The following is a 20,085-nucleotide window of genomic DNA, read 5'->3' as shown; positions in this document are numbered from 1 at the left end:
ACCGTAAAGACTCCAACCTAGACCCTGTCCTAGGACCTGTACAAATATCAAGAACGCTGGGATTTGGTTTTAATAAAGAAAGAGGTGTTCTAGCTTTTTGGGCTTGAGGCAGAGAGTACAAGGTAAAAGGCCATGGACTCCATGATCATCCTTTCTTGGATAGCTTGGTTTATTCTTTCCTGCTACCCTGCTTCTTAAGACCAGTTTGGGTGGGGTTTAGAAATACAGTGCCTGGAGTGATCTTAAAACACATAGAGAAAATGAACAATGTCTGCCAAATACACAAGCTTAGCTACCCATTCCTTGTCAAACTGGAGCTGTACAAAGTTAGAGTTCTGCTCTCACAGGAATTGCACGGCTTCTTCCCTCTTGCCAACAAGGTGAGAGAGCACCCTTCCCCTGAACACCCACTTCACTTCTTCATGGAGAAGATGCTAGTAGTGGGCATCCATACTCTCACCCAGGGTGGTGAATAGCCTGGATTTGATCACAATTGTGAATTTTACAAGTTATCTTTACTGTGTCATTTGTCATAGAGTTTAGTTCAGCAGAGTTTTTTTGAATCCAGTCTATCATACAATGAGTGGATACAATGTACAGGTGTGCAACTTCTGTTTCTTGTGACTACACAAAAACACTGAGCCATGCACAGTGCACCATCTGTACATACATCAACACATCAGATTATTTTTTATTTTTAATTATGAAACAAAGATGCAAAGAAAGAGGACAAGGTAAAGTTACAGTGGAAGGACAATCACCCATAAACAAAATTCTCAGTAGTCCCATTGATGTATCTTAACTTTGAACTTTCAGCCAAAGAACATTAAGAAAAATATAACAGAACCCATGTACAATTACTTAGTCCCTCAAGTCCTCAGATTGTAATACATAATATTTCTTAGCACACAAAGCAATCTAAAGCCATAAAACTTATGTAACTCCTTAAACATTGAAGGAAAATCCCCCGTGCCTGCCAGGAGCTATTTCTGAGCAGACAGCCAGGAGTAACCCCTGAGCATCACTGGGTGTGGCCCAAAAAAAAAAAAAGTTTAAGTGGGCTGTTTTTCTTAAGGTTTAAAGTCAAAGGAACACAGTAAAAACGGTGTTAGAGTGGCAATTATTGTTTGCATAGGCCCACCAAAATATGAGGGACATGGAAAGGAAAAGCCTTGGCCTAAATACAAGGAGACCCTACCCCTGAACTTTCCTGGCATAAGACCAACTCTAGGTTCCAGGCAAACTAGTTTGTCCAGTCCAAGTCATTGTCTGTAGTGCCAATACACTTTTATTTTTCACACAGTCTCTGTTGTTGGTATCATGTTTCTGTATTAATGATCCTGGAATCTGCATATCCTACATTGCAGTCAGGATGGTGCAGAGATTATTATTCTGAGTGAAATGAGTCAGAAGGAGAGGTGTAGACACAGAATAATCATTTGTGGCATATAAGAATAATAAATGGCAATATAGTAATAATATCTAGAGAAAATAGGGATGAGGGGACAGGAGGAAGCTTGCCATAAAAAGTGGTGAGTTCAGTGAGAATAGAGAAAGATACTTTATGACATTGATAGTTGGAACATATCACTCTGGACAAGAACTGGATGCTGAAAATAGATTAAGTGACATGCATGGTACCCTTTAATTAACAATATTGCAAACAATGGTGTCATAAAGGAAATAAACTACATCATAAAGTACAAGGGAAAGAAAACACAATTTTTTCGATGTTAGAAGAAGTTATTTTGTTTGAAAAAAAAATTATCTGTCTTTGCTCAAGAGTTTACAGAGAAACTTTGATTCACTTTCCAAGCCTGTTGAAACATCGCCAAGAAAATAATTCTGATATTGACATTACCTATTTTAAAACAGCACTTTTAAATATGAGGGAAGCTTTTATCAAGAGGTTTCAGGATTTCAGAAACAGCAAAGCGACATTGGCCTTTGTTAAAAAAAAAAAACCTCTGGATGCCACTGTAACATCATTAAATTTTTCTCCCTTTAATATTGACATTGGCAACTTTGAAATGCAATTTCTGGATTTAAAAAACAAAGAACTGTGGTGCTCAAATTTTGAACGTCTTTGTGCTAATTTAGAAAGATTAGAGAAACACAAATGTGAACTTAGTTCACAGCACAAGTGGTCTGCTTTGAAAGACCTGGAGAAGGAAGATATGTTGATTTTTAACACCTGGAATAGTATTCCTGACTCATATAATCAACTAAAAAAGCTAGAGTTTGCTGTTCTTTCCTTGTTCAGGTCTATATATTTATGTGAACAATCATTTTCAAGCATGAATCTTATCAAGAGTAAATTGAGAAATCGTCTCATCGATGAGAACCTGGAATCACGCCTAAAATTAAATACAACAACATACAAACCTGACTTACTCAAACTAACCAAGGAAATGCAAGGCCAATTTTCACATTAGTGTTTGTGACTTTGTCAGTCATTGTCAGGATGTAATTTTCTCTACATTGTAAGTCAAATTTTATGGAATTTAATGTTATTGATAAATAATATCGTTCTAAAGTTTTTTTTTATTAGTTGTGTTATTTGTATCCTCCTGACCTATGTGGATACTTGCATGCAGAATATTCTCAATAAAAACTGATTGAAACTAAAAACAGTGTACCATCCTATGTATTTTCGGTTTTAAAAATATGTCTCTCAGGCTGGAAAAATAGAATGGAGGTATGGCGTTTGCCTCTCATGGAGAAGGTCGGTGGTTCGAATCCCAGCATCCCATATGTTCCTTTGAGCCTGCCAGGAACGATTTCTGAGCATAGAGCAAGGAGTTACCAATGAGCGCTGAAAAAAAAAATGTGGCTCTCAAAATAAATTTTAATCGTGGTTTTGACGAGATTTGGCTCAGTTGAAAAGAAAGATTGTCGAACACTGGCCTAGGAGAAACAGGGTTTCTCGACCCCTGAAGTATACTGCCATGGAACAACCACAGGCTCATACTCATTTACACACCCCCAAGATCTTTTTATGGTGCCAGAAAACATTCTGCTCAGATGTAGGTGATTCACCTCTGTAACTGAAGATCTTGTTATTTGTGTAGGTCATAGGGCGAAGGCTAGAAGAGAGGGGTTTTTTGTTATGTTTGTTTGTTTGTTTTTATGGTTCTAGGAGTTCTGTTCTATCACTATTGTTGCAATCAGTCTTCTGTCATTCGTGGTCTTGGTTTTTGTTCAGATCCTAGGACAGATCCTAGGATATAGTCTTTCAGCATGGTTCCAGAAGTTCTGCTCAGTCTCAGTTGTCAAAGTCAGACCTCTGGAATTAGAGATCTTGTTTTTGTAAGAATCCTAGGCCAAGGTCTAGGCTAGAAACTTCCCGTTGGTCCCTTGATAGGTTCTGTCCAGTCCATGTTTTTCAAAGTCAGTCTTCTGTAGATAGCGATTTTGGTTTTTGCTTAGGGCAAAGGATGACATGTCTCCTGATTGCATAATACAGTTAGGATAGCTTTCACTTAGCTCAAGTTGTTGCCTTTTCCTCATGTCAGAATGTCTTGTTAAAACTGATGCAAGTTAGTGCTGGGGCGTATTGGGTTTCCCCGGGAGGAGTTTGGTTTCCAGTGATGTTGCTGGGACCTGTGTTGGTTCTGCATCTGGGATCTGGGGTTCTGGGTTGGACTGTCGCTGTCCAATCAAATGGAGTCTAAGTTGGGTCCATATGACACATGTTCAGTGTGGGAGTCATCCCAGGAGCAATTTTTGAGCGCAGAGCCAGGAGTAACCCTTGAAAGTCACAGGGTGTGGTTCAAAAAGCAAAAAATTAAAAAATTAAAATAAACTTTTCCAAGAACTCTATGTAGATATAGAATAGATCCTTTTGGGGATTAGGGAGGCCATATGTGGTGCCAAGGATCAAACCTGGGCTGAATACAATACCTTACCCACATCAATAAGTTTACATATATATATATATTTTTATTTAAACACCTTGATTACATACATGATTGTTTGGGTTTCAGTCATATAAAGAACACCACCAATCACCAGTGCAACGTTCCCATCACCAGTGTCCCAAATCTCCCTCCTCCCCACCCAACCCCCGCCTGTACTCTAGACAGGTTTTCCATTTCCCTCATAAATTCTCATTATTAGGACAGTTCAAAATGTAGTTATTTCTCTAACTAAACTCATCACTCTGTGTGGTGAGCTTCCTGAGGTGAGCTGTAACTTCCAGCTTTTTTTCTCTTTTGTGTCTGAAAATTATTATTGCAAGAATTTCTTTCATTTTTCTTCAAACCCATAGAAGAGTGAGACCATTCTGCATTTTTCTCTCTCTCTCTCTGACTTATTTCACTCAGCATAATAGATTCCGTGTACATCCATGTATAGGAAAATTTCATGACTTCATCTCTCCTGACAGCTGCATAATAATATTCCATTGTGTATATTTACCACAGTTTCTTTAGCCATTCGTCTGTTGAAGGGCATCTTGGTGGTTTCAGAGTCTTGCTATGGTAAATAGTGCTGCAATGAATATAGGTGTAAGGAAGGGGTTTTTGTATTGTATTTTTGTTTTCCTAGGGTATATTCCTAGGAGTGGTATAGCTGGATCATATGGGAGCTCGATTTCCAGTTTTTGGAGGAATCTCCATATTGCTTTCCATAAAGGTTGAACTAGATGACATTCCCACCAGCAGTGGATAAGAGTTCCTTTCTCTCCACATCCCCACCAACACTGTTTATTCTCATTCTTTGTGATGTGTGCCATTCTCTGTGGTGTGAGGTGGTACCTCCTAGTTGTTTTGATTTGCATCTCCCTGATGATTAGTGATGTGGAGCATTTTTTCGTGTGTCTTTTGGCCATTTGTATTTCTTCTTTGTCAAAGTGTCTGTCCATTACTTTTCCCCATTTTTAATGGGATTAGATGTTTTTTCTTGTAAAGTTCTGTCAGTGCCTTGTATATTTTGGAGATTAGCTCCTTATCTGATGGGTATTGGGCGAATAGCTTCTCCCACTCAGTGCTGACTCTTGTATCCTGGGCACTATTTTCTTTGAGGTGCAGAAGCTTCTCAGTTTAATATATTTCCATCTGTTAATCTCTGCTTTCACTTGCTTGGAGAGTGCAGTTTCCTCCTTGAATATGCCTGTAGTCTCAATGTCCTGGAGTGTTTTGCCTACATGTTGTTCTATATATATTATGGTTTCGGATCTGATATCGAGGTCTTTAATCCATTTGGATTTTAACTTCGTACATGATGTTAGCTGGGGGTCTAAGTTCAATTTTTTGCAAGTGGCTAGCCAGTTGTGCCAACACCACTTGTTCAAGAGGCTTTCTTTGCTCCATTTAGGATTTCTTGCTCCTTTATCAAACATTAAGTGATTGTATATCTGGAGAACATTTTCTGAGTATTCAAGCCTTTTCCACTGATCTGAGGGCCTGTCCTTATTCCAATACCATGCTGTTTTGATAACTATTGCTTTGTAGTAAAGTTTAAAGTTGGGGAAAGTAATTCCTCCCATATTCTTTTTCCCAATGATTGCTTTAGCTATTCTAGGGTGTTTATTGTTCCAAACGAATTTCAAAAGTGCCTGATCCACTTCTTTGAAGAATGTCATGGGTATCTTTAGAGGGATTGCGTTAAATCTGTATAATGCCTTGGGGAGTATTGCCATTTTGATTATGTTAATCCTGTCAATTCATGAGCAGGGTATGTGTTTCAATTTCTGCCTGTCCTCTCTTGTTTCTTGGAGCAGAGTTTTATAGTTTTCTTTGTATAGGTCCTTCACATTTTTAGTTAAGTTGATTCTAAGATATTTGAGTTTGTGTGGCACTATTGTGAATGGGGTTGTTTTCTTAATGCCCATTTCTTCCTTATTACTATTGGTGTATAGAAAGGCCATTGATTTTTGTTAATTTTGTAGCCTGCCACCTTGCTATATGAGTCTATTGTTTCTAGAAGCTTTTTGGTATAGTCGTTAGGGTTTTCTAAGTAGAGTATCATGTCATCTGCAAATAGTGAGAACTTGACTTCTTCCTTTCCTATGTGGATTCCCTTGATATCTTTTTCTTGCCCTATCGCTATAGCAAGTACTTCCAGTGCTATGTTGAATAGGAGTGGTGAGAGAGGACAGCCTTGTCTTGTGCCAGAATTTAGAGGGAAGGCTTTTAGTTTTTCTCCATTGAGGATAATATTTGCCACTGGCTTGTGGTAGATGGCCTTAACTATATTGAGAAAGGTTCCTTTAATTCCCATCTTGCTGAGAGTTTTGATCAAAAATGGGTGTTGGACCTTATCAAATGCTTTCTCTGCATCTATTGATATGATCGTGTGGTTTTTATTTTTCTTGTTGTTGATGTTGTGTATTATGTTGATAGATTTATGGATGTTAAACCAGCCTTGCATTCCTGGGATGAAACCTACTTGATCGTAGTGGATGATCTTCTTAATGAGGCATTGAATCCTATTTGCCTATTTTGTTGAGGATCTTTGCATCTGTAATTTTCTTTTTTCGTAGCATCTCTGTCTGGTTTAGGAATCAAGGTGATGTTGGCTTCATAAAGCTATTTGGAAGTGTTTCTGTTTGTTCAGTTTCATGAAAGAGTCTTGCCAGGATTGGTAGTAGTTCCTCTTGGAAAGTTTGAAAGAATTCATTAGTGAATCCATCTGGGCCTGGGCTTTTGTTTTTGGGCAGACATTTGATTACCGTTTTAATTTCATCAATGGTGATGGGGTGTTTAGATATGCTACATCCTCTTCCTTCAACCGTAGAAGATTATGAGTCCAAGAATTTATCCATTACTTTCAGGTTCTCATTTTTAGTGGCGTAGAGTTTCTCAAAGTAGTTTCTGATTACCCTTTGAATCCCTGTCATATCAGTAGTGATCTCTCCTTTTTCATTCCTAATATGAGTTATCAAATTTCTCTCTCTCTCTTTATTTGTTAGTTTTGCCAGTGGTCTATCAATCTTGTTTATTTTTTCAAAGAACCAACTTCTGTTTTCGTTAATCTTTTGGATTGTTTTTTGGGTTTCCACTTCATTGATTTCTGCTCTCAGCTTTGTTATTTCCTTCTGTCTCCCTATTTTGGGGTCCTTTTGTTGAGCACTTTCTAGTTCTATTAGCTGTGTCATTAAGCTACTCAGGTAAGCTTCTATCTTCCTGATGTGTGCTTGCAAAGCTATAAATTTTCCTCTCAGTACTGCTTTTGCTGTGTCTCATAAGTTCTGATAGTTTGTGTCTTTATTGTCATTTGTTTCCTTGATTTCATCTTGGACCCACTGGTCCAACAGTATGAGGCTGTTTAACTTCCAGGTGTTAAAGTTTTTCTTCTGTGTCCCTTTGGAATTCACAAATAATTTCAGAGCCTTGTGGTCACCGAAGGTAGTCTGCAAAATTTTTATTCTCTTGATATTATGGAGGTATGTTTTATGTGCCAGCATGTAGTCTATCCTGGAGAATGTCCCATGTACATTGGAGAAGAATGTGTATCCAGGTCTCTGGGGATGGAGTGTCCTATATATATCCACTAGGCCTCTTTCTTCCATTTCTCTTTTCAGGTCTAGTATATTCTTGTTGGGTTTTAGTCTGGTTGACCTATCCAGTGTTGACAAAGCTGTGTTGAGGTCCCCCACAATTATTGTGTTGTTAATAATATTTTTTTTCAGATTTGTCAACAATTGTATTAAATATTTTTCTGGCCCCTCATTTGGTGCATATATGTTTAGGAGAGTTATTTTTTTCTACTCTACATACCCCTTGATTAATATAAAATGTCCATCTTTGTCCCTTACAACCTTCCTGAGTACAAAGTTTGCATTATCTGATATTAGTATGGCGACTCCAGCTTTTTTTGGGTGTTGTTTGCTTGGATCATTTTTCTCCAGCCTTTTGTTTTGAGTCTATGTTTGTTCTGACTATTTAGGTGTGTTTCTTGTAGGCAGCAAAAGGTTGGATTGAGTTTTTTGATCTATTTAGCCACTCTGTTTCTCTTAACTGGTGCATTTAATCCATTGACATTGAGAGAAAGAATTGTCCTGGGATTTAATGCCATCTTTATATCAAAATTTGGTGTGTCTTTTGGTTACTCTTGTCTTAAATGAGGTCTTTCAGTTTTTCTCTTAAGACTGGTTTTGAGTCTGTAAAGTTTCTGAGCTGTTTTTGTTTGTGAAACCATGTATTCTCTGTCAAACCGAAAGTGAGTTTTGCTGGGTACAGTATTCTAGGTGAAGCATTCATTTCATTCAGTCTTGTCACAATATCCCACCACTGCTTTCTGGCCTTGAGTGTTTCTGGTGACAGGTCTGCTGTAAATCTCAAGGATGCTCGCTTGAATGTAATTTCCCCTTTTGATCTTGCTGTTTTCAGAATTCTATCCCTATCTGTGGGATTCGTCATTGTGACTAGGATGTGTCTTGGGGTATTTTTTCTGGGCTCTCTATTGGTTGGTACTCTTTGAGCATGCAGGATTTAATCACATATATTCTTTAGCTCTGGAAGTTTCTCTTTAATGATGTTCTTGACCATTGATTCTTCCTGGAAATTTTCTTCCTGGGTCTCTGGGACTCCGATGATTCTTAAGTTGTTTCTGTTGAGCTTATCATAGACTTCTATTTTCATCTGTTCCCATTCTTTGACTAATTTTTCTATTGTCTGTTCATTTGCTTTAAGTTTTTTTTCCAATCTCTCCCGCTGTATGGAATTGTTATTTATCTCATCTTCCACAGCATCAAGTCTATTCTCAGCTTCTGATACCCTGTCCCAGAGCTTATCCATTTTGTCATTCACTTCGTTTACTGAGTTTTTCAGGCCTGTTAGTTGACATGTTATTTCAGTTTGGAGTTTTGTGATTTTTTTTCTTCATATTTTCTTGGTTCTTATTAGTGTTCTGTTCAACTCTATCCATGGTTTCTTTGAGTTCATCTTCCATATTGCTAGTCTAAAGTCCTTCTCTGAGAGGTTGATTAGTTGGTTGGTCATTATCTGGTCATCAGAATTGTCATCTTCATTCTCTATGTCTGATCCTGGCCTGCGTTGTTTCCCCATTGACACACTTGTATTGTGGGTTTTTCTACGTGTTGTGGTGGTATTCATTGGCTAAATGATGCAGGCAGCACACTCTCTGGCTCCGTCCTTTCTGGATGGGTCGACTTGCCTCCAAGGGAGGGCAGTCCTCCTTGGATGAAGCCTCACACAGGATCAAATCTTAGACCTGAGCACGCAGAAGAGAAGACAGTCCGGAGAGAAATGCTGGGCTTCAGTGATCCAGCACAGTTCTTAGTGTGACTTTTTCTTCTTGTTGCGATGGTGTTCTTTAATTAGAAAGCCATCAATAAATTTTTAAAAGAGTGATTTCTTCTGAAATTTCTTCTACATAGCTTGATGTAATAAGCCTTAGCCTGACTCATTTCTGAAAAAAAATGGAGTCTAATATTGTTTCTTTACTGAGTTTTCTCCCTAAAGCAGTGAGAGCATTTTAAATTAATAATTGTCTTATTCAGTTCTTTTATGGCACTTTACCATATTTAAGGCCAATAAAATATTTATGGATGGGTAAAACCAAAGACTCTCCCTTGATTCAGTAGCTCAGACTCTAAAAAGCTTTTATTAATTAATAGTAGTTAGAAGGACAGTTCCATAGGAGAGAAGGAGTAAAGTGGCATGAAAATATACATCCCATTTTATTAAGCAAATTAAAAATAGATTTTAATCATTCATATGTGTCCCCACAGAATAAAACTTATTGGATTCAATTGTTGATTATATGCTCAGCAGATCAGTTAATTACTTTAGAAAGATGCTTAATGCATATTAATTTGGGTTTTGTGTCAATTACAACAATCTTTGTTCAAAATCTAGACTCTACTTAGACCACTTGAGGGCTACTAACCTCACTTCAAAGGTAACAACATCAATTCTATAGACGAATAATACAACAACATGAAAATAGTCCACTGTGAGTGGGAGCTTGAATTCAGATGTTCAGCAAACCACAAATCATCATTCCTGTCCCATATTCCTTAGAGATATGCCTCCAGGAGCTAAAATAACACATTACTATCTTCAGAAATTAAGAAATAATAATTCGCAAGTTTTAACTATAATATGAAATGAGAAAATTATCATACATTTCTGGTGGGAGGATAAAATACTATAACCACTTTGTAACAAGTTTGGTCATTTCTTTAAAAGTGAAACATGCATTTACAACATAATATAGTAGTATAACATTCCTGGGTATCTATCAGAGAAATGAAGACATACAAAGACAAGTATTGCAAAGAACATACAAAAATGTTTGTGTTAGCTCTATTTATAAAAATCCAAAATTGAAAATAATCCACCATCGCACAAAAAATCTGCAACATGGTATAGATATGTACACAACAGATATATTCTATGCAACTATTTAAAAGAAACTACTGACATATTCAACAAAATTAATGAATCTCAAAAAGAGTATGTAGGTCCAAAAAAATCAGAAAAAAATACAGAGTCCATATAGTATGCTTCTAGTTCTAGAATTGTGCTAAGTGAGTTGTTTGGGTCTAAAAGAAAGTCATAGGAATTTTCTTTTCTTTTCTTTTCTCTTCTTTTTTTTTTTTTGGAAGGGAGGGTTTATTTTGTGCAGTTTTTCATTTCTTAATTACTTACTTTATTTAAACACAGTGGTTGTAAGGATTTTCATAATATAGTAGGTTTTCCAGATAAAAAGTTGTTCACAATTGAGTTTTAGTCATACAATGTACAAAAACTTTCACCCGTACATATTTCTCACCTCTAATATTCACAGTTTCCCCTCACACCATCCCCACTGCCTGACTTAAAGACAGACATTTTTTCTTTCTATTTCTTTCTTTCTTTTTAACCCCTTTAAGACACTGTGGCCTGTAGTATTTTTACTAAGATTTTTACAATCACTTTATCTTCTGTCAATTATTGTCCAGAATGTTCATTTCCAACTACCATTGTCATAGTGATCCCTTCTCTACACTCCTCCGCTATTTCTGGCAAGCTTCCTACCATGACCTGGCCCTCCTGATCCTCGTATATATTGTATATATTATATCTTAATATCTGAATATATGACCATAACTCTCTTTTTTATATTTGATAAAGGAATGCAGTTATTCTATGTCTGTCCCTTTCCCTCTGGCTCCTTTGGCTCAGTATAATACTCTTTGTATATATCTTCATATATATATATATATATTGCATGACTTCATTTTTTTCTAACACCTGCATAGTATTCTATCATGTAGATGTATCATAGTTTGATTAATCACTCATCTGTTCTTGACACTTGGGGTTGTTTCCAGATTCTGGCAATGATGAATAGTGCTACAATGAACATAGGAATTCAAAGGGCTTTTCTACATTACATTTTTGGGCTTCTAGGGTATATTATTAGGAGTGGTATTGCTGAATCATATGGAAACTCATTTAGAAAGATAGTCTTTTTCCTTCCTTCCTTCCTTTTTTTCTTTCTTTCTGTTCTCAGGGATTACTCCTAGATTTCCACTAAGGGGTCATTCCTATGGTGATCAGGGGTCCACATGGAATGTTGGGGATTGATTCTGGATCAGCCACATGCAAAAAAAAAAAAGCATCTTACCTACTGTTCTATCTTTCTGTTCCCTCTTTCTTTTTTTTTAGATTAGTATGCACAATATTATATAACTAAATTGAATCATCCAGAGGAAATAAACATAGTTTAAGAATCTCAGCCATTCAAGACTTAATGTGACAAATAGCAAAAAAACACCAACAGGCATATTCAAGAATGGAAATTGAAACTAAACAAAAACAAAAGTGCAGTTGCAGATGGTTTTACAAGTGGTTTCTTAAAGGTTTAGAGTCAAAGGAGCACTGTAAAAACAGTGTTAGAGTGGCAATTATCGTTTGCATAGGCCCACCAAAGTATGGGGGACATGGAAAGGAAAAACATTGGCCTAAATACAAGGAGACCTTACCCCTGAAGTTTCCTGACATAAGTCCAATTCTAGGCTCCAGGCAAAATAGTTTGTCCAATCCATGTCATTGTCTGTAGTGCCAATACAGTTTTATTTTTCACACAGTCTTTGTTGTTGGTATCATGTTTCTGTATTGAAGATCCTGGAATCTGTATATCCTACATTGAAGTCAGGATGGTGCATAGTGTCATCTAATTTCAACTAACAATTAAAGGGCAATGCAGAAAGCCCTGTCCAGTACGCAGGTCGTTGTTGTTGTTTAAATCTTCTCAGTGTTAAGGGAAGACTCTTTTGAGTAAATCGATGTCAGAACAGCAAATGGATCTTCCCTGGTGTAGGATTGCTTACAGGTGATGTCATATAGACAACTTTGGATGTTTCATAGATGGCTTCCCTGGTTCAGGGGTGAATGGAGAATGCCCAAAACTCTGAGGCCTGTGCCAGGTCATGACATGATAGGAATTTTCTATAATTTAATTGTAATCCTGGTTTTACACCTTAATGAAACTGCTTAAAAAGGTTTATTTTGTTAGGTGTAAAATATATCTCCATAGTGTTGAATGAAACAATGGACACATACACATTCATGGGAAATCTGTAGCAATTGTGAGCTGAAATTTGTAGTTGTCTTTTCCACTAAATTTAGGGTCTGACTTAACAGCCTCTCCACCTGTCTTACTGCTATAAAACACCTGGCTCACCACTATGACTCATCACTATGGTGATGGCTATAAAAGCAGTCTGTAGACCCAAAAGTGCTATTTTCCACCAGTAAAGGCAGCCACTGCAGAAGCTAATGGTGCATCTGTCCAGGAGTCAGTGTCAATATGTAGATTAAGCTTCCACTGGATGCCTCCAATCTGCTTCCATTATTCTCTTTTTCTCTCAGGCTGAGCTCCAACTCATCACTCATAACAGTCCTCTGACACATGAAGAAATCAGATAGCTCAGATGACCTCAATGACTGCTTTCGTTAAGACACACACAATTTTCAATATTAATTAAAAATTAATTCATTCTTCCCTTGCCATTGTTATTTAGAGTTTAAATGCAAGGATCAGACTTCACTCTTGCTGTATGAACCTCCCAAGCCCCCTGACTTCTCTACGCCTCAACTTCCTTCTTTGTAAAGGAGGGAGCACTTTTCAGGCCAACGTGAGAATTCAATGAAAAAGCATAAGAGTTCCAGCACAGTGTTGGTAGCAAGTCAAAATTCTGACAAGCAAAATCTTCAAATATTATTTGGACATTCCTATCCCCATACTTTTAATTTTCTGTAATCTATCAGAGGTCATTTTCCCATCTCCACAGTAATCTAACCAGAATCTTTATCCTAGGAAAGTAGAAAATCTCTGTCTAAAAATCTGTCTAAAACTCAGTCTAAAAATGCCAGTTATGAACCACAAAATGATGGGGCATAGCCACACCTTGAAGACTGCATTCTGAGTTAATTAGAAGTGTTTTGACTTTACCTTTGCGCATTAGAGAAGCCTGGCACATGTGCTCTAACTGTGTGAATAGGCAGACAGACGCCTCTACATGCTGTGGTTGAGAACTGTAGAAAACCAGGTACTCCAACAAGCCATGTAGGGAATGAATCATATCTTTAGAATTGTCAAATTGCCTTGTTTGGTGAGCAGCAACATATCATGTATAAAAATACCCTGCCTATTGTGTGAGAAGTGTGCATTTCTAGAATAAAAGAGTCAACCTCAGATGAAATGTTTAGACCCTGGTGTTTCCCTATAATTCTCATTCATTTGTGTATTTTTTTTTTACATCCTCCATGTAGCTCCACCAGCCCTCCCAGACGTCAGTGGGTCCGGCATCATCCCAGAGCAGCCTTCTGCACCTGGCTCATAGTCAAGCCTCCATCTCACAAAGCCCCATCCGGCAGGCTTCCTCTTCTTCCTCTTCCTCGTCCTCCTCCTCCTCAGCTTTGAGTGTGGGCCAGTTAGTCAGCAGTAAGTATCCTTTCTGGCCTAGGTTAAATCATTGTGGCCTCCTTGTTACCTATTTACAATGCCTCTATCTTTCTCAATCTGTTTCTGTCATGTGTTTGTGCGTCTCTCTCTTTCTGTCTCTTTTTCTCTCTCACTGTCTCTTACACATGTGCGCGTGCACACACAAACACAACCACACACACACACACACACACACACACACATACACACATGCCTCTAGTTCTATCTCTATCATATCCCTCTCTCTTTCAGCCTGCTTCTTCCTCTTTTTCCACTCAACTTCAGAGGAATTTTCTGGCACCAGGCAGCAGATGACAGAGCCCAGGCCAGGACAAGTCCTTATGAAAGCAGGCCCCCAAAGCACAACTCCTTGATGAATGTGGGTAGGACCGGTTTCCATTTCAATCGCTTTCTGAGGTGCTGAGTCAGTCCTACCACTTCAGAAGAGAAAAACTGATCAGCTTGCATGGCCTGAGCCACAGAACTGAGAAGTGAAATAACCAACAACAGGCACGCAGTCAGCAGGTCAAGATGCTTTTCTGTGTGTTTGAAGTCCCCTGCCGTTCTATTTGTAGGTGTCAAAGGAAATAAAAGAGAGCATGCCTGTGGGCGGATGGGTGTGTGTGCAGTGAGCTGCCTCCAGTGGCATGGAGAAGCAGCTTCATGGACTGGAATTCAATGAGCAATCTCTGAACAACCATTCACAAAATAAAATATACCTGCAAATCTGCTTTCTTGAGTAGACCATATGCATGTGATTTTTAGGTATGATATCTAGCCATAAAATACATTATATTATAAAATGCAAAAAAAAAAAAAAACCCAAACATTGAAATGAATGGAACAGTGGTCTCATTTAATGTTAGTTATTTAATATTAGTACAAATTTTACTTATATATAAAATCATAGAACCTGTGCATAGAATGTAATTCTCCAGCAATAATAAGTTAAAGGGCTGAGCACCTCATAGGCATTTATACCATAAACAAGAACATGTGTAAGTATTGTGTGCCCTGCCTAGTGTCGTAAAAGGCCTGTTAGAATAGGAACAATAGATAAGTATCTCATAGTGCAAAGCTAAGAGAATTAATATCCAGCCTCCATGAGCAATTTAGGCAAGAATTTGCTTATAAAATGAAGATGATATGTAAAGATATTAAAATGTCTAAATACTCTTAGTGCAACATATATCAAGCAGGTGCCCCAAACTATTCTTTTTTTTCCCTTAGATTGTGGGCCCTACCTGATGACGCTGAGGGATTACTCCTGGCTCTGCACGCAGAAATAGTCCTGGCTTGGGGGACCACATAGGACACCAGGGATCAAACCCAGGTCCATCCTGGGTCAGCATGCCCTACCACTGTGCTATCACTGCAGCCCCAACCCAGAGTATTCTAAGAGGACTAAAGGTCAAAATCACTTAAATATGGAGCCATAGCATAAGACTAGGAAGGATAACTGACTGGACAAGGGGAACACAAGGGGAAAGAAACAAGGTCAGAATGGGACAGAGTTAGAAAACGTTTGAGAAATACAGATTTAGACACTAATCTCGATGTTATTGATCTTACAAATGGTACAATGCCCAACAGTTTCATGATCATAAGTATTTTGTCATCAGGTAGTTATTTCGTTGCTTAGTTTTGTTTCTCCTCTCATTAGACCAGAAAAATCTAGTTTTGTTGTGAGAAAAGATTCAATTTTTGATACAATTTAGTATTCTACAAGTATTTCTGAAAAATTTTATACTTCTAAAAACATTGTTTAGGATATGATTATTTACGATAGCATTAGTTATATTTCTCAATTTAGAATAAGCATTTAAAATTTGGTCTTGAAATAATATAAATATCGAACATCTTATGAAAATAAATAACAGAACCATTAAATAAAAGTATGAGCCACCTCACCAAAGGTACAAGATAGTAGTATTTGAAGGTCAAAACAGTATTTCACACTAAATTAACACACAATATGTATTCCATGGATAGACAGGTGAATGGTACAAAGTTCTCTCTAGACATTTGTCTCAAGATAGGCAGGAAAGGAAATTGTAACAAACCTATATAATGAGCCAAAAGGAATTTCAGTTAAACAGTTCCCAAATGAGACATTTAATTTATAGGTATATAATGAATGAACCCATGTTACATATCTTTTTTTTTTTTTTTTTTTTTTTTTTTTTTTTTTAAATTTTTATTTTTAATTATGAGAACAAGGGTGCAAAGTAAGAGGACAAGGTAAAGTTACAGTGGAAGGACAATCACCCATAACATAATTCTCAGAAGTCCCCTTGCTGATATATTAACTTTGAAATTTCAGCCAAAGAACATTAAGATAAATAACACAGAATCCATGTACAATTACTTTGTCCCTCAAGTCCCCAGATTGTAATACATTATAATATTTCTTAACAGTACACAAGGCAATCTAAAGCCATAAAACTTACGTAACTCCTTAAACATTACAGGCATAGTATTTTCTTACATTTCCATATACATGCATATTAGCTTAAGTTAACCTCAAATTTTAAGTGAGTTCTTTTTAAGGATTAGAGTTAAAGGAGCACAGTAAGAATGGTGTTAGAGTGGCAATTGTTGTTTGCATAGGCTCACCAAAATATGAGGAACATGGAAAGAAATAACCTTGGCCTAAGTACAAAGAGACCAGACCCCTGAAGTTTCCTGGCACAAGACCAAGTCTAGGCTCCAAGCAAGCTAGATCGTCCAATCCAATACATTGTCTGTAGTGCCAACACACTTTTATTTTTCACACAGTCTCTGTTGTTGGTATCATGTTTCTGTATTAAAGATCCTGGAATCTGCATATCTTACATTGAAGTCAGGACGTGGAGCATCCTCTCCTTTCACCTCACAATCAAAGGGCAATGCAGGGAGCCCTGTCCTGTAAGCCGGTCGTTGTTGTTGTTAAGTCTTCTCAGTGTTAAGGGAAGTCTCTTTTGAGCAGGTCGAAGTCTGAGCAGTGTAGGTCTTCCATGGTAGAGGATTGCTTCCAAGTGATGTTATAGACCAGCCTGGATGTTTCGTGGATGGCTTTCCTGGTTCAGGGGAGAATGGAATATGCCCTTTCTTCTGACGTCTGTGCCAGGTCGTTATGTCAATGTTCAGGGTGTAAGGTCCCTTTGCACTACAAGGTTTGTGTGTTCTAATCTCTATTAGATAGGATCTTATTTGTATTTATACTATTTTCCCATTTTAATGTGCCTATGCAAATAAGAAGCAATGCCACATGGTGTTATTGGCGCGTATGGGGGCCATAAGAACAATTACAATGATTCCATTGACATGATTCAATCATAAGCATTAAACTGGGGGACTCTTCCACCAAAATTCCTTGTTAAACAGCTCAAAAAGAGAACATAAAAAGTGGTTAGAATCATCACTATATAAGACAACATTTAGTAAGAATTATAGCTGTCAGAGAAAAAACACAAAATATTCTAAAGAAATACGTGTCCATTTTATGTATCTTGAAACAGTTTGGGGTTGTCATACACAATGCACAGCTTTGGACTGTGATTACGATTCTACACTACTGAAGTTAAAAAGAGAAAACTAGATTAGTGATGTTTGAGAAGGGGTTAGAGAGTTAAGGAGTGAAAAAGAGCTTTGTAGGGGTGTGGGAAAGGGGAGAATACAAAATAAACATTCTGTGTACGGAAAACATAACATAAGAATAAGGGATATTCTGAATACATGAAATACATGAAGTACGCGCGGGGGCGTAAGCCCCCGCGCGGTTCTGTAGTTTTTGGATGCCTAGGGAGGAATTTCTCACCCCCTCCCCCCAAGGCCCGATTAACCAGGCGTGGCCCTGAAGACCCGCCTGGTGTAGGGGGAATCATGCTCTCCTGGACAAAGTGGTCAGCCCAGGGTCCTATGGCTAGCTGTCCTGCCCAGAGCCCCCATCATACCAGTCAAAAGCCCACGAAATCCTGGCATGTGGAGTGTTCTGGTCCCAGCCGAGCCTCTGTGGTTTTTGGATGCCTAGGAAGGATTTCTCACCCCCTCCCCCCAGGGCCCGATTAACCAGGCGTGGCCCTGAAGACCCGCCTGGTGTGGGGGAATCTTGTTCCCCTGGACTAAGTGGTCAGCCCAGGGGTCCTATGGCTAGCTGTCCTGCCCAGAGCCCCCAACATACCAGGCAAACACACCAAGAAATCCTGGCATTCGGAGTGTTCTGGGCCCAGCCAAGGCTCTGCAGTTTTTGGATGCCTAGGGAGGAATTTCTCACCCCCTCCCCCCAAGGCCCGATTAACCAGGCGTGGCCCTGAAGACCCGCCTGGTGTAGGGGGAATCATGCTCTCCTGGACAAAGTGGTCAGCCCAGGGTCCTATGGCTAGCTGTCCTGCCCAGAGCCCCCATCATACCAGTCAAAAGCCCACGAAATCCTGGCATGTGGAGTGTTCTGGTCCCAGCCGAGCCTCTGTGGTTTTTGGATGCCTAGGAAGGATTTCTCACCCCCTCCCCCCAGGGCCCGATTAACCAGGCGTGGCCCTGAAGACCCGCCTGGTGTGGGGGAATCTTGTTCCCCTGGACTAAGTGGTCAGCCCAGGGGTCCTATGGCTAGCTGTCCTGCCCAGAGCCCCCAACATACCAGGCAAACACACCAAGAAATCCTGGCATTCGGAGTGTTCTGGGCCCAGCCAAGGCTCTGCAGTTTTTGGATGCCTAGGGAGGAATTTCTCACCCCCTCCCCCCAAGGCCCGATTAACCAGGCGTGGCCCTGAAGACCCGCCTGGTGTAGGGGGAATCATGCTCTCCTGGACAAAGTGGTCAGCCCAGGGTCCTATGGCTAGCTGTCCTGCCCAGAGCCCCCATCATACCAGTCAAAAGCCCACGAAATCCTGGCATGTGGAGTGTTCTGGTCCCAGCCGAGCCTCTGTGGTTTTTGGATGCCTAGGAAGGATTTCTCACCCCCTCCCCCCAGGGCCCGATTAACCAGGCGTGGCCCTGAAGACCCGCCTGGTGTGGGGGAATCTTGTTCCCCTGGACTAAGTGGTCAGCCCAGGGGTCCTATGGCTAGCTGTCCTGCCCAGAGCCCCCAACATACCAGGCAAACACACCAAGAAATCCTGGCATTCGGAGTGTTCTGGGCCCAGCCAAGGCTCTGCAGTTTTTGGATGCCTAGGGAGGAATTTCTCACCCCCTCCCCCCAAGGCCCGATTAACCAGGCGTGGCCCTGAAGACCCGCCTGGTGTAGGGGGAATCATGCTCTCCTGGACAAAGTGGTCAGCCCAGGGTCCTATGGCTAGCTGTCCTGCCCAGAGCCCCCATCATACCAGTCAAAAGCCCACGAAATCCTGGCATGTGGAGTGTTCTGGTCCCAGCCGAGCCTCTGTGGTTTTTGGATGCCTAGGAAGGATTTCTCACCCCCTCCCCCCAGGGCCCGATTAACCAGGCGTGGCCCTGAAGACCCGCCTGGTGTGGGGGAATCTTGTTCCCCTGGACTAAGTGGTCAGCCCAGGGGTCCTATGGCTAGCTGTCCTGCCCAGAGCCCCCAACATACCAGGCAAACACACCAAGAAATCCTGGCATTCGGAGTGTTCTGGGCCCAGCCAAGGCTCTGCAGTTTTTGGATGCCTAGGGAGGAATTTCTCACCCCCTCCCCCCAAGGCCCGATTAACCAGGCGTGGCCCTGAAGACCCGCCTGGTGTAGGGGGAATCATGCTCTCCTGGACAAAGTGGTCAGCCCAGGGTCCTATGGCTAGCTGTCCTGCCCAGAGCCCCCATCATACCAGTCAAAAGCCCACGAAATCCTGGCATGTGGAGTGTTCTGGTCCCAGCCGAGCCTCTGTGGTTTTTGGATGCCTAGGAAGGATTTCTCACCCCCTCCCCCCAGGGCCCGATTAACCAGGCGTGGCCCTGAAGACCCGCCTGGTGTGGGGGAATCTTGTTCCCCTGGACTAAGTGGTCAGCCCAGGGGTCCTATGGCTAGCTGTCCTGCCCAGAGCCCCCAACATACCAGGCAAACACACCAAGAAATCCTGGCATTCGGAGTGTTCTGGGCCCAGCCAAGGCTCTGCAGTTTTTGGATGCCTAGGGAGGAATTTCTCACCCCCTCCCCCCAAGGCCCGATTAACCAGGCGTGGCCCTGAAGACCCGCCTGGTGTGGGGGGAATCATGCTCTCCTGGACAAAGTGGTCAGCCCAGGGTCCTATG

At 40.2% G+C, this 20,085-nt stretch overlaps 1 protein-coding gene across 1 annotated transcript in view; it reads left to right on the top strand.

Moving 5' to 3' along the window:
• Window positions 1-20,085, top strand: part of POU6F2 (POU class 6 homeobox 2) — a 593,519-nt gene that overhangs the window by 556,795 nt on the left and 16,639 nt on the right. The window contains exon 8 of the mRNA XM_049781867.1: window positions 13,731-13,902. Coding sequence (XP_049637824.1) covers window positions 13,731-13,902 — 172 coding nt within the window. The remainder of the gene's footprint in view (window positions 1-13,730; window positions 13,903-20,085) is intronic.

This window comes from Suncus etruscus, chromosome 10, assembly GCF_024139225.1.
Source record: "Suncus etruscus isolate mSunEtr1 chromosome 10, mSunEtr1.pri.cur, whole genome shotgun sequence".
Lineage (NCBI taxonomy): Eukaryota > Metazoa > Chordata > Mammalia > Eulipotyphla > Soricidae > Suncus > Suncus etruscus.
This window is presented reverse-complemented; position numbering and strand designations above follow the sequence as displayed.